Below are 25422 nucleotides of genomic sequence, written 5' to 3' on the forward strand. Positions count from 1 at the left end.
ATTATCTATCATTAAATAGCAATAAAATAATTATCCTGTTCAAAACTTGCACAAATATAAGAAAATATATTACCAGATTATGGAAAAACCATCGAAAAACAACAGATTGATGGCTTATTACATAACTTTTAAAAGAAATTCATAATGGAGACATAAATAATATAGTTTAATGGAAATGGGAAACATTTGCATTTATTCTACAGTAATGGCTCTTCAGGTTTTTCAACAATTAAGTAACATAATATATCTGAAGATCCAGTTTTTTTAAAGCTTTAAATAATTTAAAAGCTGTATTAAAAATAAATCTTGGCATAAGACCATAATTAACAAGATCCCAATGTGGCATTGCCGCATTAAAGCCTGATGTTTTATTTGACGATGCAATTTTGCAAACCTAAGATTTGTTTTAGCCTAGTGACCGAGTTCATTAACCAAAAAGACCTATATTTATACTTACCGGAGATATGTTCATACAAATAACCTGATCAAATTTCATGGAGATCAACAGAGGCTATGCCATTTGTATGAGGAAAAATGAACATTTTATAAATACATCAGCTTTTTCTAAAATATAACTCCCAGATATCCTGTTTTTGACCCCAGATGACACACTATTATCTAAGACCATACAACCGCCAGCCTAACCATTTTTCGCCAGTTTACTCTGATAAAACCCATTATTTTTCGATGAAAGCATACCCAACTCACATTTTTAGGGTTGGGGAGGTAGGTTCTTTTTTCTTTTATTTCACTTCTGAACCATAAAAAAACAAAACGAAAATGAGTATGACCACAGGAGATACTATGTCAGGTCCCAGGTTTTTGTCCAAGTGGCATGGTCAAACTTACTATTAATTATCGCTTTAGGGTAGATTTTTTGGTGAATTTTTCAAAATCATCATCTTAAAAAAGATGACAAAAAGTACCAAATCCATGAAATGTTTTTAATAAAGGATATCCACCAGCAAATCGACGCATCTAGTACAGCAAGGGGCACGGCCGCTAGCATCTGATCATTTGACTGGTCTGCCTTCGCCTGGAAAAAACAAATCCACAGCTATTCAAATATTCATTCACTGCCATGGCATTTTGCACTGTAGATGTGTAGAACATGCATGTAAACATTTTATGACATATTTTTTTAACTCTGCTACGTTCTTTCCTCTTCTTGATTAAATAATTTTGAATCAGCAGCCAGTTGTATAAACATTAAGATATGTTGTCCAAAGGTTATCTTTTGGCTAGTTTGCACATTTCAATGATTTGATTGGTTAAAGGGGCTATACACCGTATGATGAAATAGCGAAAAAAAAGTTGTCGAAAACTGACATAAACTTGGTATTGATGTGTACAATGCATTAAAACTAACTAGCTGAAGTACCACATACATGTAGTTTACAATTAATTTATTTTTCGCAGTTTTTCTTGTGTTTTTCCATTAAAAAAGATTACTAGGTATGTATATGTAGTAGAATTCATTCATTATGCGTGATTGGCTAACTAATGTTATCACGTGATATTACCAAGTTAGGTATATAGCTTAATTATTCTAACCATTTAGAGTAAGCCTTCGTAGCACAGTGGATAAAACACTGGACTTCAATTTTTGCGACACCGATTTGAACCCGGTCTGTGACTTGATTTTTTTTACATTTTGGTATTTTTTTTTACAATTATGATATCAAAGAGTAAAACATTTTATTAAAAAATTGTCCTGAGATTCGTTACAGAAAAAAACACTTTTTTGGTGCTAATCTGGTCTATAGTCCCTTTAATATTTAAAATTGAATCAATATTGGCCAATCACAATTTTGCTAACTTTGACTAAACCAAAGTATTAATCAATTTCATAAAAAAGGCCACTGAATACAAAACTGAGCTGTTTTCCAGTATAGCATTCAAAAGCAAACAATATTTCCAAACTGATAGTTTACATTCTCTTTTTTTCCAAACCTATGACTGCTCAAACCTGGACATTACACTTCCAAAAACAAACTTGAAAATATTTAAGCTTGCAATATTAACTTGCTGGTATAGCTAGACCATGATTTCAGTGGTTGTTTTTTTAACAAGTTGGTGCCAAATTGCAGCCCCATTCCAATTTCTAAAACTGATACTTTTTTTCAAATAAGTGGACCCCAAAGCATTTATGTATGGAAGAGTTTGTGTATTCCTCATTCCTTTATCTTTCCTCTTTGTTTTGTAACAGCATTTTTTATCATTTCAAGGCAAAATTGGAGTTGACGCATTTTTCCCATCAGAGAGACCCCGCCCCCTTTCCTAAAATGTAACATAAAAAACACTGGTTTTCTTTTTAATAATATATCTGTTTATGTTATTATTTTTGGATCCATTACTGATTAATCATTACAGTGGATTATTATCTCCTTTTCCAAGAAGAAACTTATGTATTCAGGGACAAAAAACAATGAAACTTGAAAGCATCTAAGTTGAAAGATATATAAGGTTGAAAACGCAACATAATGCGTGATTAAGCTATTATTTATGTATCAAAATATTCTAAATGATGTATAAACCACAGATTGACAAGAATGTGCAAACTCATCTGTATGCTATGATATAATAACTCCTTGACCTCACATATCAATTAAGACAATTAATTGTGTAAGTTTCATTGTGTTTCTAGTGGCCTGATTCAGAATTTCTTTCCCCCTTCCAAGTGAACATTGGGAAGGTTAGTACGTAGGAAATTAGTTCTTTAGGTAACAAAGTGATCACTTAAAGTAACAAAAGCCCCATGAGTTCCAACGCCAACACTCATATTTTTCTTTTTGTATGAAAAAAAAGCATAACTGGACAAAAATTGAAGCAAGAGTTATGGGCCTTTAAATCAGTGTGTATTGTGTTTGGTTACATGTTAACCACGTTTCATTGGAATATGCATCTGAGATATGGTCAAGGTTTAAGGTTCTGCACAATGCCAAGTATAATGACAATAAAAACAACACCAGAACTATGACAATACTTCAATTATTTTCTTTAAATCAGAAAAAATAGACCAACTCAAACAGCAAATTTCTGTTTTGTTCTTGCTAATACAATTTGTTAATGCTAATTTGGTGTCTGTCCAGTCACTGCAAACAAATGATTTTAAAGATAGCCTTATTTTTGAAATTAAACGCATACTATTCAGTTGAATCACTGAAATGCTTCATCAATGTCAATATTGTTCATACCAATAGTCTATCAGTTTCTGTTTTGTTTTTACCATTAATAATCATATTCTCTAAGCAATTCATTTATACACCAAGGCCTCATCAATCAGTATTCTGCAGATTTGCATTTAATTTTTAAAGGGACCAGACAGCAGATGATACACTTGCAAGAAAAAAAGAAAAAATTGCCAAAGATTTACATAAAATTGATATCATGTGTACACTCACTTACTACTGTATCACATATCTTAGCACACATGTATCTTTCGCTGTTTTAGAGTAATTTTTCAAATACACAATTCACTGTGTTTGTCTTCCATGTCAGTACCAGTTAACTTAAAAAAAACATTGGTATATGTACTTATCCTAATCACGTGACTTTCACATACTAAATATACAAACTATAATCTGGGTAACCATGTACTATTTTTAAACGAGCTGAGACAGTGACAAAATATTCTAATAATCATGTAAAGTGATGTATTATTGGTTTTATACTAGCTCGTATCAAAAATTCTAGGCTCTTTTTCAGGAAAACACTGTATTTGCCTATTTGGGGAATGTCTGGTGTCTAGTCCCTTTAATTTAGAATAACTTCCATTCAACAACTGCTATTTGATTGCAAGCTGTCATAAACAAGAACACATTATATCTATGTATTCAAACAGTTAACAAAGTCCAAAAACAAGCTACACACAAAGCCATAACCTAAACCAACACTGCTAGCTTAGTTTGTTTTCTTTGTCTTTTATGGTTTGGCTATTAAAAAAATATCTAACAAGACATTTTACAATTGCCCCAAAATTTGCACATTCAGCAAAGCAAAAAAAAAATTGGGCAAGCAACTTTCAAAATGCTTGATTACTCCAATCTGAACTGAATTCATACCTTTAGTGCCCGCATGCAGCCTTCGATGGAGCCCAGAATGAAGTAAAGGCCGCCCACAAACAGAACCTTATGGAAGGTGGGTCCAAGTCTCGGTCTAAAAAAAAAAACAAGCACAGATTGTGAAAAAATAACCTCAGAAATTCTTTATTCTGGATTAATATATAATTGAAATTACAAGCAGAAATTCATAATCTAACAAATAGATCGGAACTGATATGGAGTTATTTTCAAATCTGCTCGAGTGTATTGCTTTGGAATACCATATTTCATAATGATGTTTTACTCAGAACATATCTCAGATTCCAAAGCATTACCTTTAATTAATTTATCAATTAAAAACAACACATGCCCAGGATGCAGATATTTAGATATAATCGGTCCTCAGGTTAAACATGGAGTATAGCTCTCAGGATGCGTGTCAAAATGAATTAATGCACATGTACATAAAGCATTGATAGTAAAAAAATTTAAAGCTGCACTCTCACGATGAACCGTTTGACAACTTTTTAATTGTTTGTCTTGGAATGAACTAATTTTTGTGTAAATGTCTGCAAACCAGTGATTTATAATTGCTGACAAAAGATCAGATTGCAGTTGTTATAGTAATGTGTGAAATTGAATGTTTTATGGCTAAAAGTGCACCTTACGCTTAAAGAAAAAGTAGTTTTGTGGCATAAAATATTATTTTTTAAAGGTGAATATGTAAAACACTGATCTGATCTTTTGTCAGCAGTCTTAATTCACTGGTTTCCAGACACTTGCCCCAAAATTGTCTGTTTTCAAGACATGTATATTAAGTTGTTGAATCAGTTCTGTGAGAGACAAGGAGGTAACATTACCAACTATTTTTCTTCACCTCAAACATTCAAGGGGCAACTAATTTCTACTATATTATCATCACTAAAAATAGAACAAAAAAAGTTCAAGAATCAAATACATACAAAGGCAAATATTGACTATGTTGATGTACATATAGCACTTTTTTCATGGATGTAATGAATACTAGAAAAAGGAGGCTCACTTGACAGTCCCAAATCCCACGCTAACGATGATGATAAGCATTCTGGCTAAGGCACGTTTTAAACACGAGACAACCTCAGCAACCACTATCGTGCTCTTTGACACGGGATTTCCTGTGTTGGCAATACTCTGGAAATCTGTGTAAAAGACGGCTTTCTCCAGCATTCCTGTGGTAACACAATGTCAAAGAAACTTAATAGAAATTAAACATAACCATTTAAGACATCAGTTGCAAGAGTGTACAAATCTCATTTTTGATGGCAGCGTTTCATAAGAATGTGTCTTGGTTGGAGAAGAACAACATTATTATGGGGGAAAACAAGTTTGTGACCAAATTAACTTTTGATTGTTGAACACCCTATCATAAGTTATTGGCTTAACATAAAAAACTTCAGAAAACTGGTTAATTTTAAGGGTTTGGATCAAGGTGCAATATTATAAATTATAATGTGATCATTTCCGGAAAAAAAAAAAAAAACGCAAATTTGCCAAAAACATAACGTGTCAGTTTGTGGACAAATTGTTCAGCTGGCGCCTTAAGACTAATATTGACCAGGATGTACCCAAGAAGATGACAGCCCCAATCCAGTACTGCAGTCTCATGAGGTCCCGCCAGTTACATGCCAGCAGGACGATCCACACCAGTCCATAGATGATGTAAACCAGTCCCATCACTCCGTAAAACTGTGAAATAGGGATTAACAACTCTATTATACACTTAAGATATTAATCATTTCAACTGTTAGGGCGAGACATCAAACATTTCAATTGTGTGTGCTATGTGAACAGTGCTTGTAACAATGGTAAATCATCATTGATTCAAATAGAAAACAATTTGGCCTTAAATATTTGAAAATCGGGTGGAAATTGCTTCATTCTGATTAAAAGCGTTTGTAATGCTATTGAAAATTAAACAATTCTACGCTTGATTAATTTGGTCCAAGGAGTATCAATTCTGATATATGCTATTTGTTTTTTTTCTGTAATAAATGATTTCAATATCTCATCAACCTGATTATCTATCTACAAACAGTGGTGGAATAAACACAAACCAGCAAGCCCTACACTGGTAAAACGCTTTTCGGGCTTGCTCAAATTCTGAATTTTATAAAAGAAGGGCTTGTTGACAATTTTTGATGCCAAGCACTAGTGTAAGAATTTAGGCTTGCTTGCAATGAGAGATTCCCATATCACCAGACATTGGTCAGTGTTTTGATCCATATCCAGATTCGCCATCAATAACTAGCTCTAGTTATGCCCTTAGAATAACACATGATTGTACTGAGCTACATAATGTTATGTTAAGTGCAAGAGTTCCAAATTGCATTTGAATGTGCATTTTCTAAAAAAGTTAAGGTTCAACTTTTTAATAAAATAAATTAAAACTGAGCAAATCAAATACATTATGAAAATATTTGGGACAGAGAAGTATCAATATCTTGCCAATTCATTTAGGCTCAACATTGTATGCCTCATGTTCTGGTTAGAAATAAGATCATAACACATCACTTACAATCAACAGGGGCCAATCTACCGCTGATATGTATCCTGTTTTTCCCTTCATTTCCACGGTAACTGAAAATAAGTTAAAACATTCTTATGCAAACCATTATTTTGCATTAATGTCAAGATTACTCACAAAATACTCATACTTTAGAACTAGGTTTGAAAAAAATCAACATAGAAATGTAAGTTTACTTAAAGCTGCACTCTCACAGATTCATCGTTTTTACAACATTTTTATTTTTTTGTCTAGTAAAGAGCACATTTTTGCGTAAATATCTGCGAACCAAAGATAAAAGATTGCTAACAAAAGATCAGGTCAGAGATTTTCAATGATTTTACCAAAATGTAAAATAAAATTGAGTTGGAGACCGTGTTTGAACGGTTGTCAGCAAAATTGCAGTTCAGCGTTGTATCCACTGTGCCACAAAGGCTTACCCTGAACGGTTGGAATATATAAGCTATATACCTAACTTGGTAATATCACATGATAACATCAACTAGCCAATCACGCATAATGAATTCTACTAGGCAGACATACCTAGTAATCTTTTTTGATGGAATAATACGAAAAAACTGCAAAAAATGAATTAATTGTAAACTATGTGGTACTTCAGTTAGTAAGTTTAAATGCATGTTCACATCAATACCAAGTTTATGTCAGTTTTCGACAATTTTCTTTCTTTTTTTCGCTATTTCATCATAAGGAGTACAACCCCTTTAAATACAAAATTCTGCGATCTAATTTTTTGTCAGCAGTGTTATATAAATGGTTTTTTTCCAAAAGCAGATTTTTTTTCTAAATTATAATACATGTAATAGTCTAGTCTGTCCAGTAGTGTTGGGAGTCGGTTCCAGTTTCAATATCGATAATCGGTTCCACTCAAGCAACCGATTATCAATAGTGCAATTCCTGTTTCTGGCATAACCTTAATTGTAGTTTTATTCTTGTACAGAACTCGGAATCCTTAATAATGCTTTTATGTTATGTGTATGTTTGAAGTTATTAAGTGTTGTTGTTGCTTTCAGCCATATTGCTGACAATAACATCTGAACACTTCCGAATGTGTAAATGAGAGAATAGAAGAAGAACAACTCGCTAGTTCAGTCGATGATCAATTATGACCAAATACAACCGATTGTCACCTATTTTAGGCACAACCAATTAATTTTCGATTATGATCGACCATCTGACCATCACTACTGTTCAGACGTCATCACCTTTGTATTTTTCAGACAGATTATTATTTTGAAAATAAAACATCTTATGAAAACCTTTTGAAGGGAATCCGAGTCCCCATTCTCAAAACTTTATATTGATTTTAAGTTCCAAGTTTATAAATGAAGGACAACAATTCGCAATGAAAACTATCCTCTAAACACCCTTCCATAATGTATTTATTATAGCTAGCCAAGTGGATACGGTTGAGTACTTTAAATTGTATGGAATAATTCTATTGTACGTTCATTTCTCTACCCTACTCAGCCAGGCACACATCTCTAAATGCTAGAAACAAAAATTACACAATTTAAAATTATTTGACGAACCTGTTGGCTTTTCGCTGTCAGATTCCAGATTCTTCAACTCCAGAATGAGAACATAGTAGCCGCTTCTCCATGTGCGGCCAACTATCGCTGAATGCTGCTCCTTTGTGGAAAATATAGGAGATAAATAGTGACTAAAAATGGTTACCGTATGTTTTTAGTGCTTTTTTGTTTGTTGTTAATCTTTTAAATTCGGTCAGTTAGCCAAAGTTCTCAATTTATGTTAAGAAGCAAAATTTATATTGAATTGGTTGAAGAACAACCTCAATTAAAAAAAAAAAACTAGTGAAAATATTTCCATACCATTACACAACAGCCTGTTTAGTTTGTTAAAGGAAATGGACATAATATAAATCACCCACTGTTTTAGCTGTTACAGCAGGTGCTGGTGTGGTGGTCGAGATAGTTTTGGCTGGTGTAGATGTGGATTTAGTGTCTGTCTTTTGACCAGCAGCAGGATCTGCCCTCTTTTTTCTCTGAGCGCTACCAGGTTTGGCTGGTTGTTGGGATGCTGAAGTTCCTGCACCCTCATTATTCTCGTCGCCAGTCTCATCAGCGTCCTCAGGAGGTGGAACTTCGTTGTCGTCTCCTCCATTTTCATCTGTGTCTGTTTCTGTGTTGTCCTTTTTACCTTCTTTGTCTGCTGTCACCAATTGAACATTCTAAAAAAGAATAATTATTCATGCAATGAGAAGCATCAGACAATACCACATTCATTTTATGTTTGGTGTCCAATTCCAATGTAGAAACCTACCTCAACCAAGCAGGAAAAAACACACAATGTCTTTGGGGAACAAAAGGAATCAGCCATAAGTTTATAGTTTCTTATACCACTAGCGCTATGTAGATTTTACCATACAAGGTCATATACATTTGCAGATCCCTATCTGATGAGAAATTAATTGCCCCATGACACTTCAAAAAGAATCGGCAACATTGCCCCATGGATAGAGTACATGCAAGCGACTCCCAGAAAAAGCCTAGACTGAAATTGTTTCCTACATCAGTCAGGCAAAAAATAAATAAAACTTGGTTCAGGTTACCCGACCCTACCTACAAATAAGGCGCCGACCTTACTGTTTTTATAGTTGGTAATTTTTATTTCTTTATTTCTTTATTTTTTTTTTAAGTTAATAGCCTTTATACAGAAGTTTACGCTTTTCGATGAAATACGGTGTTTTGTCAGTGAAAGAACAACATTGAATAAAAAACATGATTGATTCAACAGCATTCCGCACTAACAACGTTTCTTCAAAATCTATGGCTCTAAATCACTCACTGTCATGTTCAGTTTCTTCATCTTTGGTGGTATTCCATCCTGGAAAAACAATGATTGAAGTTATAAATATTTTCTTTAGTTCAATAGTTCAATTTCTTAAATTTGAAAAAGCTTATTTTTTTCAAGAACTGTCAAAGGTTGATCTCAGATTAATCAGTTTACGGTAACATAAACGAGCATATAAGATTTAAAAGATATGTTTACAGGTAAGAAAAAATATAAGTGATACTTTGGAGTTAAGATGGGATATTGTTGCCATAGTGATTCATAAAACAAACATCTATAAGGCAGGGATGATAACAGAGCCAAGTTGCCAATCCTGAAAATGTCTGCGTGGGGTTCAGGGGGCCGCTAAAGGCCCCCGATGGGTCCAGGGCAAAGCCCTGGTGGGAGGACAAGGGGGGCAAAGCCCCCCGAAGCTTTCAGTATTTCAGGGTTTCTCATACCCTTTTTTGCCTTAGAATAGTGTTCAAGGAGTACACCTTTCGGTTTGGTAGATACAATTATGTTCAACAGGAGACATCCGCAATCAGAACAATTATCAGGAATCTTAGCAGTGAAGTTAAACACCTTTGTCTTCAAACAAAGTTAAATTTACTTTTTTACCTGAAGTCACAGGCATAAGACATGTACCTGACATTTTGGTTCAGTTGTCCACTTCCCATAAAACTCAACTGGCTATGATCAAATGATGCCTGTGTATGAACAGTCTACACTGTGGGATGTTTGATTTATAATAATGAACAACATATCAATTATCAAACTTGCAAATGTTTATTGTAAAAGTGTTATTTATTCAATTTTTATATATCATAAAACGTATTTATTCCATTATCTGCACATTTGATGAGAATATAATATTATTAATTATTATTCCAAGTAATATCCAAACGGGACTGTAAATGCTTCGGCAGTGAGCCGTTGTGGTCATGTTGGACTGTGTCGCCATCAATGTCTATGAGGTGAGGGACAAGTTGACGTATTCTGGTCTCAAAGCCAAAACCATTTCCCCTCATGGTGTTACAGGAGTACAGTAGCACACAAATTAGATTGTCCAGATTGTCCCACGTCAGTTCAAGTCTCTCAAACAGGCTTTCAAATTCCTTGAAAATTGATTCAGAATCAGCCCTTGTGATTTTTAAGGAGGCCAAATGTCTCAACACTATTTCTTTCTAGCACAAAAATAGCTGCAACAGTTTTCTCATTGTTTGTGTTTGTTGACCTGTCTAAGTTCAAACAAAACCAAGTTTCACTTAACTCCTCCACAAGTTCATCATTGAAATGGCTTGCCTCTCCCTAAGTCATCTTATATGATGCTGTACACCTTTGAAGTTTTAATTCGCTGAGAGCTTTTGTATCTTTGGCAAGTGTCTTAAGTAAGACTCACTACATGTGGTGCCAGGGAGTATGGAAGGTCATGTTCAGCCATATATCCAAGTATCATGGCCTCTGTATTGAATTGTCAGTCATTGACAGGAACAACTTGATGCACTGGCCGAGGTGTCTGTTCATCCCTGACTTTTGGAACCATCAACATACCTGGAAATTCAAATTACAACTATAGAAATTAAATCTCACTCAAACTGGGTCCTCAAGAAGTTTTGTTAAACTGTCTCAAATAGAAAATAAACTGACTGCTCCTACTTAATATATATTACTACTACAAAATATGTATTCATTTTTTTTTAATTTTCATTTGAACCTTCCATTATAAATAGTCAACAGCCACTTCTTATTGAGAACAATGCTTCAAACATTATGGGAACAATAAAGAAACGGTTTAACAGCGTAAACTTCAAGCGGCCAAATAAAATTTGTAAAATAAAAATCGATTATTATGACACAATCCGAATCGCGATGTCCAAAATATTGCTACATGCGCAAAAGCCATTCTCAGTTTGATCACATTCTATTAACTTAAAAAGAAACGTTTCGGGAATTTCTCTTAAAAATAAATAGCAACTATACCTTTAAATCGACGAATCAATGTTTTTAGAAGTTGGTGGTGGTCGTTTTTTTTCCAATACTCGTTTATTCGTCTTCGTCGTCTGTCATATCCGGATACTGTCTTCTAGTCCCATCGGTAATTTCCGTAATCACCCGATGATAGCTTAACCAATCATATAGCTCGACTGCCAAGACGTAAATAGGTTCGATAATTTCCAGCTTTACACTTCCGGAAAACTCACCTTTCGTACCCATATTGTTCGATCTGAGCTAGAATCGCTCCCTGTACCCCTCCCCCCCCTAGAAAAAACTCAACAGATTTACATAAATCTCAAAATCGATCCGTGAGACCTTAAATCCGGAATTCCGGATTAATCCGGAATTTTACCATCCCTGATAAGGCCACACCAAATTTAAAATATATTCCTCTGATTTTTGCCAAAACAAATAGAAGCAATCCAGCCTAAAAAATAAATAAATACAATTTTATCATTTTTCATAAAACTGGAAATCAGGGAAGATCGGAAAATATAACATAAGAAAGATTAATCAATATTGTTGCCCTTTAATCCATTTGAGCACAATCTTGACCTGATTCTCTACTGGATAATGGAAAAATGTTCCAATACATACTAATAACTAATCGGTTTTGAGTAAGCACAGATAAGAATAAACCAAATTTCTAAAACAAATATCAAAGTAGGCTTAAATTTTTTTTTATTCGCATCTGTTGTGTTTGTCAGTATTTGGTAAAAAATAAATTTGAAACATCATTTCAGACAAAACTATGAAAAATATCTGTCAGGTCAAATTCTAGTCATGAGTAACACAACCTTGGTGGTTTTATTAAGTTTATTTATATCCGCACTAGGGCAAGGCCCATTCTGCTCTGATTAGTCTTGTAGGTCATTAATGTTTTATAGGACAGTGCACAGACAGAATGTTACCCTGGTTAGAGCAACTCTGGTTCCTTAATGTGCACCAGTGTATACGACAACATGAATCAGATAATGGCCTTTTGAGCAAAAATAGTAAAACTAAAATACTTGCACAAACATTAACTTGTGCTTTTATCATAATGACACACATTTCACAGCCAAATAAAAAGTATTTGATTGGAGAACTGTTGATTTTTTTTTTTTATATACAAAGTAAAGTTTTCCTTTTTGGGTGAAAACAACATTTCACCTCTGTTAAAAGTTACAAATTAAAAATGCTGGAAGCTGCCATCTTGTTTGAATTTATTGTTACCATTGCTAAACAGGTTGACATACATGTACAGTATAAAACTCTATGCATCCATTAATCACTTTTACAAATTATAAAGCTGCAGAAAATCAATTATAAAGCTGCAGAAAAACAAATATATTGCAGCTTTCAATAAAGCTGATAACCCCCCCAAAATTTGGTTCCTGTTGAAAATGTGCAGCAGCCCAAAAAAACATGAAAATAAACTTTTTTTACATTTCCAAAAAATAGGTGCGGTAAATATGCAAAACGAAACATCCATTTGGTGTGGCCTAAAGGCTAATATTTTTTTTATCTGTACACAACTCATATTCATTTGTTCTTTTTTTGGCATCAACCTATTGTGTGCCTCTTAATTCAAATCTTGCATGTACATACCACCAGGTACACTTTATGGACTCCATCTTTCGAACAATTAGCATGTGTTGTGTCTGCTATAAACTCGACTTCTGGGTAGTCAAACTTCATATACTGCCTCTGGGGATCATCCAGATAAATCTTGGCAAGGTGGTCAAACTGAGACTTCTGAAAACAATTGGTATGCAATAAGATTAATGACTTTTCAACAGGATTAAGCTAAGCTCACTTTTTTAGATTTCCAATAATTTGCACAATATTTACTTCTTTAAGAGTTTTACACTTAAGATAGGAGTTATGTTTATGATAATCACAATTAACCATTTTTTATTTATAAAAAATCAATTTCAGTATGTATTCTGACTTCTTGAAATAAGCTACAAGTTTAAGCCTGTTAAGCTTAAGAAGTTTCGAGAAATTGGGGCCTGGTTATGGACCCTTGCTTTATAACGTGGGCATTGTCTAAGCCAACATGTGCACCAAGTTTCAGTTGAATATCTTAAACAGCTTTTGATTAAAGGTAAGGTTAAAGTTTTGGTTTTAACATATTAATTTCATAAAAAGATACAAGTGACAATATATATCTCATTCTCAATATTTAAGAATTTGATCGAAAGCTAAAAGCTTATAAAGATCATCTTCTTAAGAAGGTTTAAGTTTTACACAACGATGAGGAAGTTAACAGATGCCAACAACAGAACCAAAACAAACACAATCCCGTCCCTTTTTTCCTCTAATACCATTTCATATAAATATCATAGTCTTGTCATATACATGCACTAAACAATTTAAGAAAGAATCAGATAAACCATGCTGACTGACTGTATTTTATAAAGCAAACTAAGATGAAAGGTAAAAATATATAGTCATAATCAATCAATAGCTAATTGCAAAGTAAAATTAGCTAAGTAATTCATTTTTATTTCAACTAGTTAAAAATATATATACTTTCATCTACCTCAGGCCTAAAAAAAAAATACATTTGGTTCGGTAACCCGACCCTACCTACGAAATAGGCGCCGACCCTACCGTTTTTATAGTCAGTTTGAAAAAAAAAAATGAAAAACTAAAACAACAAAAAAAACAAGAGCTGTCACAGTATGTGACGAATGCCCCCGAATGTGACATTGACCTACGAACAAGGTCAGTACATGAAAAGTTGATCTTGCCTTTACGTGTCAAATACATATGGCAAGTTATTTTAAATTGCCTCTGAACATAAAAAAATACCACCCATACTTGACAACCTACACTGTTATGTCCTTATATTCAGAATTCCCTTGTGAATAAACACTTAGTGTATCTTTCACCTTAGAGGTAGGGACATGGGTCTTGCACACGACACGCCGTCTTCGTATGTGGAACACATGTAGCAAGTTATTTTAAAATCTGTCCATACAAGAGAAAGTTACAGCCCGGACACGACAACCTATACCCTATGTCCTTGTATGCAGCACTCCATTGTGAATAAACACCGAAGTGTGACCTTGACCTTTGAGGTAGGGACACGGGTCTTGCACGCGACACGTCGTCTTGGTATGTGGAACACATTTGGCAAGTTATTTTAAAATCTGTCCATACAAGGGAAAGTTACAGCCCAGACACGACAACCTATACTCTATGTCCTTATATGCAGCACTCCATTGTGAATAAACACTAAGTGTGACCTTGACCTTTGAGGTAGGGACACGGGTCTTGCAGGTGACACGTCGTCTTGGTATGTGCAACACATGTGGCAAGTTATTTTAAAATCTGTCCATACAAGAGAAAGTTACAGCCCGGACACGACAACCTATACTCTATGTCCTTATATGCAGCACTCCATTGTGAATAAACACTAAGTGTGACCTTGACCTTTGAGGTAGTGACACGGGTCTTGCACGCGACACGTCGTCTTGGTATGTGGTACACATGTGGCAAGTTATTTTAAAATCTGTCCATACAAGAGAAAGTTACAGCCCGGACACGACAACCTATACTCTATGTCCTTATATGCAGCACTCCATTGTGAATAAACACTAAGTGTGACCTTGACCTTTGAGGTAGGGACACGAGTCTTGCACGCCACACGTTGTCTTGGTATGTGGAACACATGTGGCAAGTTATTTTAAAATTAGTCCATACAAGGGAAAGTTACAGAGCCGGACGGACGGACGGACGGTGCGATTTTAATATGCCCACCTTCGGGGGCATAAAAATTGGGATGTAACCCTAACCAAACAACTTTTTTTTAGGCCTCAGCAGTACCTGACCTCCAAATTTATTTATTTTATTCGAACTTTTAGAGGATAATAATTTGAAAAGGGTTTTTAATTGAAGCCAATATCTAAAAGACTTTACTAAAAGGAAGAAATTAAATAAGCAAACCTCATCAAACATCACATACTCCTCAGCACATGGCGAGAAGCGTAAAATCCATTTAATGGTGAAGTGCACGTCTTTATTTTCAGGACAGGAAACTGCAAATATGGATAGATATTCTTTACTATTCACTAGAATAAATTCATAAATAGTATCTTCAAAACATTTGTTATTGTTCAACAGGCATACTGCATACATGAATCTATGAAAAGGATAAATTAATACATTATAAAAAGCCAATCAGATTGCTACTATCTATTCCAACTTTTGTTACATGTATATAGAGACTCTTTATCGTGTATTAATTTTATCTAAGAGTGTTTGTAAATATTAGTTTACGTACATACTTGGTATGTTCACAACACTTTTAAATTGACTTACATCAGACATCGCGAAAACTGAATAAATTTGTGATGGTCTGTCTGACCGAAAGTTTTCACGGACAGATGTAAAAAATAATGAAGATTTAATCTTTATCAATTATTAAACACTGCTCAAAGTAAGAATAATTTATTTCGTTTGACAGAAAATTGTGTTTTTATCAATGATATTGACAAATAACCATTTGTTTACGAATCCAATGTCATTTTCCGGTAGTGCAGATGTCGGAATGCATACTGCACTAAGTCAAACACCATGCAGCATTTGCCTCCCTTTGCAATACATTACCAAATAATGTTTTCTACTGTGAATATATTATCGCGCGATGTTTTTAAAGGCTAAAATGATAAAATTTCGCATGAACATTGGAATGTTTTAAATGATATTTCCAAATTTTCCAAACAATAATCTTATCCTTAGGAACATGTTATTCGATTACGAAACCGGAACCGGAATGGTTAAAAAAATACACATTGCCAACAAATCGACCAATCAGAATTTGCATTACGATTAAGTGCGAGTGTCAAAAAATGGCTACCTTAAAATTCTATATTCTGGGGCAAAATCTGGCAAATGAAGCTCTGTGAACTGTTATTTGTGTTCAAGTTTAACTGGTTAATATCTTAATATTTACACCTCAACTTCCATTCCTTAAATGAACTGCTTTTCGGCAATTGCATTCATCAATCGATGAACGCAACATCTTCGGATATATTCCTATCGCAATTCATCGCATAACAATGTACATGAAAATATTGATCTTGTTATTGCTTGTATTGTGTCAGCAGGTCCCGTAAAATATAAATCAACATTTTAGATAGTGTTAATTTATTATATTTTAAACGTATTGTTGCCAAAAGTGTTCCAATTTTACGTTTAAAAGTGATTTTAAATGGTTGATCTTTTCCCGCGTTATTGTGACGTCATTTGAAAAAAAATGTTTCCGGTTACAGTCAGGTCGTTCTATTTACAGAATGGGTCAGAAAGGATTACTGAATTTCTGAGTGATGTTTGTAGCTGCAGTACAGAACAAATGTATTTTTTTATGTAACCCTGTTAGATTACCATTGTTTTCTTTCATATATGTAACTTCGTTATCTTACCATTGTTTGAAATGTTCATACATATCTTAAATGATTTTCACCTTTGAGTTGTTGTAAGTGCTTATTTAAAATAATGTTTTAGCAATAAAAATATGTAATAATTATCTGTGTTTATTTCATATCAATAACAAGAGCTGTCACAGTATGTGACGAATGCCCCCGAATGTGACATTGACCTACGAACAAGGTCAGTACATGAAAAGTTGATCTTGCCTTTACGTGTCAAATACATATGGCAAGTTATTTTAAATTGCATCTGAACATAAAAAAATAGTATTTATACCACCCATACTTGACAACCTACACTGTTATGTCCTTATATTCAGAATTCCCTTGTGAATAAACACTTAGTGTACCTTTCACCTTAGAGGTAGGGACATGGGTCTTGCACACGACACGCCGTCTTCGTATGTGGAACACATGTAGCAAGTTATTTTAAAATCTGTCCATACAAGAGAAAGTTACAGCCCGGACACGACAACCTATACTCTATGTCCTTGTATGCAGCACTCCATTGTGAATGAACACTAAGTGTGACCTTGACCTTTGAGGTAGGGACACGGGTCTTGCACGCGACACGTCGTCTTGGTATGCCGAACACATGTGGCAAGTTAATTTAAAATCTGTCCATACAAGGGAAAGTTACAGCCCGGACACGACAACCTATACTCTATGTCCTTATATGCAGCACTCCATTGTGAATAAACATTATGTGTGACCTTGACCTTTCAGGCAGGGACACAGGTCTTGCACGCGACACGTCGTCTTGGTATGTGGAACACATGTGGCAAGTTATCTTAAAATCTGTCCATACAAGAGAAAGTTACAGCCCGGACACGACAACCTATACTCTATGTCCTTATATGCAGCACTCCATTGTGAATAAACACTAAGTGTGACCTTGACCTTTAAGGTAGGGACACGGGTCTTGCACGCGACACATCGTCTTGGTATGTGGAACACATGTGGCAAGTTATTTTAAAATCTGTCCATATAAGGGAAAGTTACAGCCCGGACACGACAACCTATACTCTATGTCCTTATATGCAGCACTCCATTGTAAATAAACACTAAGTATGACCTTGACCTTTGAGGTAGGGACACGGGTCTTGCACACGACACGTCGTCTTGGTATGTGGAACACATGTGGCAAGTTATTTTAAAATCTGTCCATACAAGAGAAAGTTACAGCCCGGACAAGACAACCTATACTCTATGTCCTTATATGCAGCAATCCATTGTGAATAAACACTAAGTGTGACCTTGACCTTTGAGGTAGGGACACGGGTCTTGCACGCGACACGTCGTCTTGGTATGTGGAAAACATGTGGCAAGTTATTTTAAAATCTGTCCATACAAGGGAAAGTTACAGCCCGGACACGACAACCTATACTCTATGTCCTTATATGCAGCACTCCATTGTGAATAAACACTAAGTGTGACCTTGACCTTTGAGGTAGGGACACGGGTCTTGCACACGACACGTCGTCTTGGTATGTAGTACACATGTGGCAAGTTATTTTAAAATCTGTCCATACAAGAGAAAGTTACAGCCCGGACACGACAACCTATACTCTATGTCCTTATATGCAGCACTCCGTTGTGAATAAACACTAAGTGTGACCTTGACCTTTGAGGTAGGGACACGAGTCTTGCACGCCACACGTCATCTTGGTATGTGGAACACATGTGGCAAGTTATTTTAAAATCTGTCCATACAAGGGAAAGTTACAGAGCCGGACGGACGGACGGTGAGATTTTAATATGCCCACCTTCAGGGGCATAAAAAAAGGTATCCAATGGACAAAAACATCCAATTATATAGTATACCATGTAACGGGAATGATCAAACCTTAACAATGGTGAAGGTGAAGTATCACTTCTCCTAAAAGTCTCCTCACTTCTCCCTAATTTGGCTGGAGGGAGAAGTCACTTCTCCCAAAATATTCATCCTAGTGAGAGCCCTGCTGAAAGGTTATTTTCTTTCGGACCGACAAAATATCAGAGGCTGTCGGTCTGAATGACCAGAATTTTTCTGAACTTTCGCGATGTCTGCTTGCATGATTATATAGGTTAAACTTCAACAATAAAATAAAAGTATTCTATGGACTAATCTTATCACTAAATTAATGCTACACACTTACTTGTAACATAGACATCTGTGGTCTTGTACATACTTTTCCGGAAAACTAAATAGTTTGTATCCTGCAATGCACAATAATGGAAATTAAACAAGAGGCCCAAAAGGGCCTATGCTCTACTGGCATGGCTTTTGTGGTCATATCAATCCAGAGCATGTATGTATGGGTAAAAGGCAACAGACATATACTTTATGTTTTGTGTTTGGGTTACCTGAAAACGTAGCACGTTCAACATCTGAGCCCAGAAAGTATTGTAAGCAGATTAGTTGCATGAACTATTTTAATATGTGCCAAGTAAAAGTCATCTGACAAAAAAAAATGCTTTCAAAACTGTACTCATAGTCAAAATTTCTGTAGTTTTAAAAGTTAAAAAAAGTTGGTCAAAAGGTCAAAGTCAAGGGCATCCTAGGACAACATTGATCAATTTGAACAAACATTCACAATCAATTGTGCTGAGATGGATGCACGAACACACAAAAAGATTTTCAAATCTTTCCAGATTTATGTTTACCAAACCTGTGAACCCTGGGTGTGGCCAGTAATGACACCAGGTGCATAACTTAAACATTCACAACCAATTTTGTTAAGATGAATGCGCAAACTACAGAACTTAAAGCTAAAAAATGGCCTTTGGGCTTTCAACAAGAACAAGGCAGAGTAATTCACAAAATCAACTGCAGAAGCAAAAAGCAAATTGTCTCTCAAAATCCTAGACTTGCAAATTGTCTCCCTTAACTCTAGACTTGAATTTACATGTACGTGTAAACTTGGCTAAAAATAGAATTCGCTCATGCAGACCTGGCTAAAAATAGAGAGCATTTCTTTAAAACTTTCATGGCCCATAATCTAGGCATTTATGGGCGGATCTGGCTGGTTTTCGAAAGTAACCGAGCTCTAATGGATATCTAGATACTGTACAAGTTTCATCGAGATACAATCAAAACTGAAGACTGTATCGTGTTCACAAGCAATTGTTTACAGACGCACGAACGCACGACCGCACGGATGCACATACTACGTACACAATACCATCGCATAAGCTCTTCTGGCCTTTGGCCAGTAGAGCTAAAAATCATTACATTCACAATTGCATAACCTGGTTATAATTCTAAACTCTGTGTTAACACTTTTAGGTACAAGTAAAAGTTGAGTTGATTTTTAGCGAGCGCAGCAGTTAAAATAGAATCACTGAACTATTAATACTTGAATCATTTCTGAAAAAGATATTGCATTTTTATATCAATTATTATAATATATATATCTAAGACTTTTACACTTTATTTAAGCCTTTAAAAGTTTTGTTACATTGACATGAAATATATGCTTTCATCACAATTAACATAGAAAATGACAAATAGAATTAAATTTTAACATAGCATATGCCAATGCTCATCTGTTTTTGTTTGTTTTTTTTTCATGTGAAAAAGGGGCATATAATGACTGTTATTCAAGTAAAGAGTGGGCCTTGCATAATACAATAATACATGCAGACTGAGTGGTATAAATTAGCATTATCTTCAATCAATGTATAAAATTTTATAACATTTTGGAGCGAAAATTAACATACACAATTTTGCAGTTGTCTGCTCTTCCATTCTGCACTAGACCTGTTAGACAATATGATTGATTTTTCAGCAGCTATACTAAAAATAAACTTTTAAAAGAATTTTCACTAGCCAGTAGTGTTGGGAATCGGTTGCAATTTTACTATCGATGATCGGTTCCACTCAAATAACCGATTATCGATAGTACAATCGGTTTTTAAAATACTAGATAGTACCCGAGTTGTAGTTTTATTCATGTACAGTATTAAAATCTTAATCATTATATACATTATCCTTAAGTCTATGATTGAAGTTATTAAGTGTTGTTGTATAAAAAATAGTTCATTTTCTTGCTCATTGTGGCTTTCATCAGCCATTTTGTTAAAGATAACATCTGAACACTTACTAATATTTTATTTTTTTCGATAATCGATTATAACTAAATACTATCGATTGTCGCCAATTTCAGGCCCAACCAATCGATTTTCGATTATAATCGATCATCGGAACATCACTACTAGCCAGACATAATATTCCTTCTGTTTCACAATCAAAACACTGACACTTGACAAGATCCTGAACCATGACATATTCTATGCGTATTTTCTGAAAATCTAGAATAGTAACATCCATCAAGTTTTTGTTTACAATGTATCCATCATTGTGAAAATGAAAGCGATTTAGAAATTCTACTGCTTATGAACCCATTCTACTGACTTGGAGACCCAATTCTACATGTACCTCTCTGACATTGCTTTAAAAAGTAAATTGTTATGATACAGAAAACAGAGATTTTATTAATTACATTACATTTTCCTAACAAATACAAAGGGGTGAACTAAACAACTGGGAGAGAAGTTCAGACTTAGCAAGTTGAAATTTTCAGCATTCATAACAATTTGCAACACAGTTCGATCTTAAATTCAAGACCTTAGGTTTAATATAGGAAGAAAACTATTTAATTACAATCCGAGTGCACTTTCCTCGATAGTCTAAAATATTAGACGTGTTATACGGGATTCTTCCAATCCCTAACGTCTAAACGGGAATGTGCAAAAAACGGGGGTGTTTTAAAAATATTGAAATTGTTTTAAGTGAAGTATTTTATGGTTGAAATTAATCATAAAGAGTTATATTCATATTTTACCATGTAAGTGAAATGCTATTTTGCACTAAACAAGCATTTAATGCATTAAAACAAGTTGTTTACCTATCCAATAAAACGAAAGTTGACTGACACAGAAAACAATTATGCGAATGGGAACAACTCGATACAATCGTAACAACTCGGCCATGGCCGAAATGTTCCGAGCGATTTAAAACTGTTCCCTGAAGCCTTGCAGGTGCCCTTCATGTATATATCGTTATGTTTTGACAGAATGAAATGAAGAAAACCGTCAAATTCATAATTATAAGTTGGATAAAAAAAAAATGTGTACGGAACTAATATAAAATAACATTATCTGGTAATATTTCTTGTTTTTATGATATTTTATAGACGCTATATGCTTTAACCCGGAATCCTGATCGGAACAACTACCCACTTTTGATACTAAACAATTTGTACGTGAAGGATTTACCATATCAAAAATCTAAAATAAATCTGTCAACGTACAATTATTTGGACTATTTCCTCGACAACGAATCACAACTTACATTGATATGTCACTACTATTCATTATTACATTATCAGATTGATGAGATTAGTCAATAATAGCCAAAATAAACTTACAGTCTCTTCAGCACTGCATTTTGACAGAGACACAGTTTTAACTATGAGCTACACAATTGCTACATGATTATCTGGTGGGTGGGGTAAGTCAATACCGACGCAACATAGCTTTTCCTAATAAGAGTTGAACTGAGGACGAATACAATCTACATACAGTACCTGGGAAAATTTAGTATTCTTCCAAAGCCCTGGCTCTGAAAACCCGACAACTAGGCTTACTGCAGCCAAACTTGTAAAAACTCTGAGTAGTTCCATGTTTTCCTGATTTGACAAGTAACTGGACCGGGGTTAATGAACACTGAAACGTGGAAAAACATATAAAATAAATCGAACATGAAAGATAATAATATTGATATTATCAGCTATTGTTTGTCAAATTATGTAATAGAGAGAACATAATTTACAGGTCTACATTTGGAAATCATTTTAATTTTATCCAATGAAATGAACAAAATAACATCCTCTTTACTCCCGAATCACAATATGGCTGCGCCCATGGAGTGTTTACATATACATCAACGTCATCTGATTTCTTTTGATTAGTTTACATATATTTCTATAAAATAATGTTGTATTTTGCTCTGCTAAGCCTTATACCTATAATATTGGGTGATTTTAACCCATTTTCTGATGATGATCTCTATTCCATTAACTGGGCAGGTCCCATTGACTTTGATAAGCTGAAATTGGTATGTGTATTATTGTATAGAAGTTTGTATGACATTGGCATTTCACTGCTGGTAAATTGTAACACAAATGATAATTATTCTTTTTTTTTGCTTTTTATTGAAAAGTACTTCATATATTTAAAGATAGCAATCAAGTAAACACTCATCATTACTTCAGTGGAAGTCACTGCCTCATTAGATTGAAATCATCTATCAGGGTTTAGAAACCTTGCATAGGTTGGACATCGATAACCAAAATCTGAAATCTTTCTTGTAACAAATACTTTGGAATAACTCTTTTATTAAACTTAATAGCATGCAACCTTTCTTTAAAACTTTGTTGATGCAAGGAATTAAGTTTATTGATCGCCTCTATGATTTTAAAAGGCACAGATTTTATGAAGTTCTACAATAGTATACATGTGTATCTGGAAATACAGGAAAGGCTCGTATTGGTAATAAATTGTCTTTTGTTATAAATTTTAACATTTATTACAGCTTGGTCTTAATACCACTTATATTAACACACTTATTCTGATTCTGCAGAGAACAAACACTGCATAAACCTTCCACGGCAAACATCAAAGGTGTTTAAACATAATAAAACTGTCTATATAGTACCCATGTTCAGTGAACGAGCTATCAGAAAGAAATAGATGCAAAAACTATAAAATTTAGCTAAAACAGGCCCAAAAATGGTATATTTTGACTAAAAACACAGTTTCAAGTCACATTATTTTCTAATTTCACTTTGATTTTTTTTAGCTAAAACAGGCCCAAGAATGGTATATTTTGACTAAATATTAGAAACATAAATAACCGAGAGGAGCTTTTAACTCTGGCTCCGGGTAGGGATATTTATACTGAAATATTAAAAGTGATATACTTACTTACCAGGTGAAAATATTCTTTGAACGCACCAAAATACTCCAAGAATATGCCATTTTGTTCTGCATAGAACATGTCCCACACTTAAAAATCCGCAAACATTATTTACGTTGGACCCCTTGATATGAACCAGGCCTTTTTGTCATTTTTTAAGGATGCATTTGACCAGGTTAGAATGGATTCTGACCTCAATTGGATTAAACATATTTATTTTCTGAAAAGTAACAAATGACGTCATATATTTCTAATTAAATATTTAAGAACTTGATCGGAAGCCAAACACTTGACTCTTGTGACCCTATTTTTTATCACCTGTTGAATTATAGATGTGATGATACATGTATATTTCCCTGTCTCCTACAGGAGAATGAGGATCTTGACTATGTGTCTGTACAAACTGCGGCCTATGAAAAATACCAGTGTGTCATCCCTGAATCCCAGGCTTCCATTGATGCTGTAAGTAAAACAGGTTCTTTTTATATGTTTTCATTCAGTGAACTGATAGGTGTTTTTTTGAGAGTGTTTTTTATGATAACTTGTTAATTTTTTGTACCAGCTGGAGCATTATATATATTATATAGAGCTTGGACACTTAGATCTATCCCCCTACAGGTATTCCTACGAATTTGAAATGTTGCAGTCATGGCTGACATCAGGCTAGATATTTTTTTAAAAGTAGATGATAGGGTTATAAAATTACTACTGCATTTGGGTCTGGTAAGTTGGATTTGAGTTGGATTTCACGCTAGCCAAGGGAAATCACTATCTATAGAAATCCACAAGAGTCGAATATAACATCTGGATCATAACACATAGTTATATATACATTACTAGTTTGAACCACTTAATAGACACATGATATCATGATTAATACTATTTTGATGACACATTATTTTGATTTTATTACATCATTTTAATACGCGCAATGATGCTTGATATGACATGACATCAGCAGAGTTTTTTTTGCGATACAAGTATTGTGTTTGGATTTTTGATGGGTTTATAATTAAATTGCAAACATCGTATTACCAATATGTTTTGAATTACATTCTGCTGTCTTATGTTTAAAGATATGGTAAAATGTCCATGCCAAATTGTTACTTTTTTATATTATAAAAAAACAACACTCCTTCTTATACATGTACATGTATACCAGGTTAAGACTATTACAACATTTTGGTGTCTTGTACAAATGTTATTATAAATTAGTCATTCTCCTTTGCAGTCAAGAAAAGCAACATATAATGGAGCCACACCAGATGAGCTAATCCAAGGCCTATTTTCTATGTCGTCATGCTCATATAGGGTAACAATTGTTTTATTCCTTTGTTTATCGGACCCACTTATGTATTATATTTTAAGCTTTGGTATTATATCTAAACCAGTATGATTGCCTGACCCACTCTTGTTGATTATTAGATAGCTTCTCTTTTACATAGTAAGTTTAAAGTCATTTACATGTGGTTTGCTAGTGTAGAATGATGGTGGTTGCTAAGAAAACTAAAACTTATTGAAGAAAAAAAAGAAACATCAACTATTACCGTTACATACCAGTATTGATTGAATTTTCATTTCATATTTTTAAGAAATTTAATGTGCTTTTAGCCTTATCAAGCAGGGTTTCCTTTAGGATTTATTTAA

At 34.3% G+C, this 25422-nt stretch overlaps 2 protein-coding genes across 3 annotated transcripts in view; one reads left to right on the forward strand and one right to left on the reverse strand.

Annotated features, from left to right (window-relative positions):
- The window catches only part of LOC128209639 (transmembrane protein 87A-like), a 42508-nt gene that overhangs the window by 13379 nt on the left and 3707 nt on the right, over positions 1 to 25422 (reverse strand). The window contains exons 2-15 of one of the 2 annotated variants that reach the window (XM_052913754.1): positions 23788 to 23995; positions 22823 to 22905; positions 22385 to 22523; positions 18953 to 19013; positions 15331 to 15422; positions 12985 to 13131; positions 9412 to 9450; positions 8495 to 8794; positions 8136 to 8235; positions 6598 to 6659; positions 5648 to 5768; positions 5086 to 5251; positions 4065 to 4158; positions 955 to 1036 (exon numbers count right to left, since the gene is read on the reverse strand). In XM_052913754.1, coding sequence (XP_052769714.1) covers positions 955 to 1036; positions 4065 to 4158; positions 5086 to 5251; positions 5648 to 5768; positions 6598 to 6659; positions 8136 to 8235; positions 8495 to 8794; positions 9412 to 9450; positions 12985 to 13131; positions 15331 to 15422; positions 18953 to 19013; positions 22385 to 22480 — 1360 coding nt within the window. In that variant the 5' untranslated portion in view covers positions 22481 to 22523; positions 22823 to 22905; positions 23788 to 23995. The remainder of the gene's footprint in view (positions 1 to 954; positions 1037 to 4064; positions 4159 to 5085; positions 5252 to 5647; positions 5769 to 6597; positions 6660 to 8135; positions 8236 to 8494; positions 8795 to 9411; positions 9451 to 12984; positions 13132 to 15330; positions 15423 to 18952; positions 19014 to 22384; positions 22524 to 22822; positions 22906 to 23787; positions 23996 to 25422) is intronic. The other variant, XM_052913755.1, reaches the window with a different exon arrangement.
- LOC128209640 (endoplasmic reticulum lectin 1-like) overlaps positions 22709 to 25422 on the forward strand; it is a 29249-nt gene continuing 26535 nt past the window's right edge. Inside the window, exons 1-3 of the mRNA XM_052913756.1 lie at positions 22709 to 22914; positions 24145 to 24237; positions 25007 to 25087. Of these exons, the coding sequence (XP_052769716.1) occupies positions 22792 to 22914; positions 24145 to 24237; positions 25007 to 25087 (297 nt within the window). The 5' untranslated portion in view covers positions 22709 to 22791. The remainder of the gene's footprint in view (positions 22915 to 24144; positions 24238 to 25006; positions 25088 to 25422) is intronic.

The sequence above is a fragment of the Mya arenaria genome, chromosome 11, assembly GCF_026914265.1.
Source record: "Mya arenaria isolate MELC-2E11 chromosome 11, ASM2691426v1".
NCBI classification, from domain to species: domain Eukaryota; kingdom Metazoa; phylum Mollusca; class Bivalvia; order Myida; family Myidae; genus Mya; species Mya arenaria.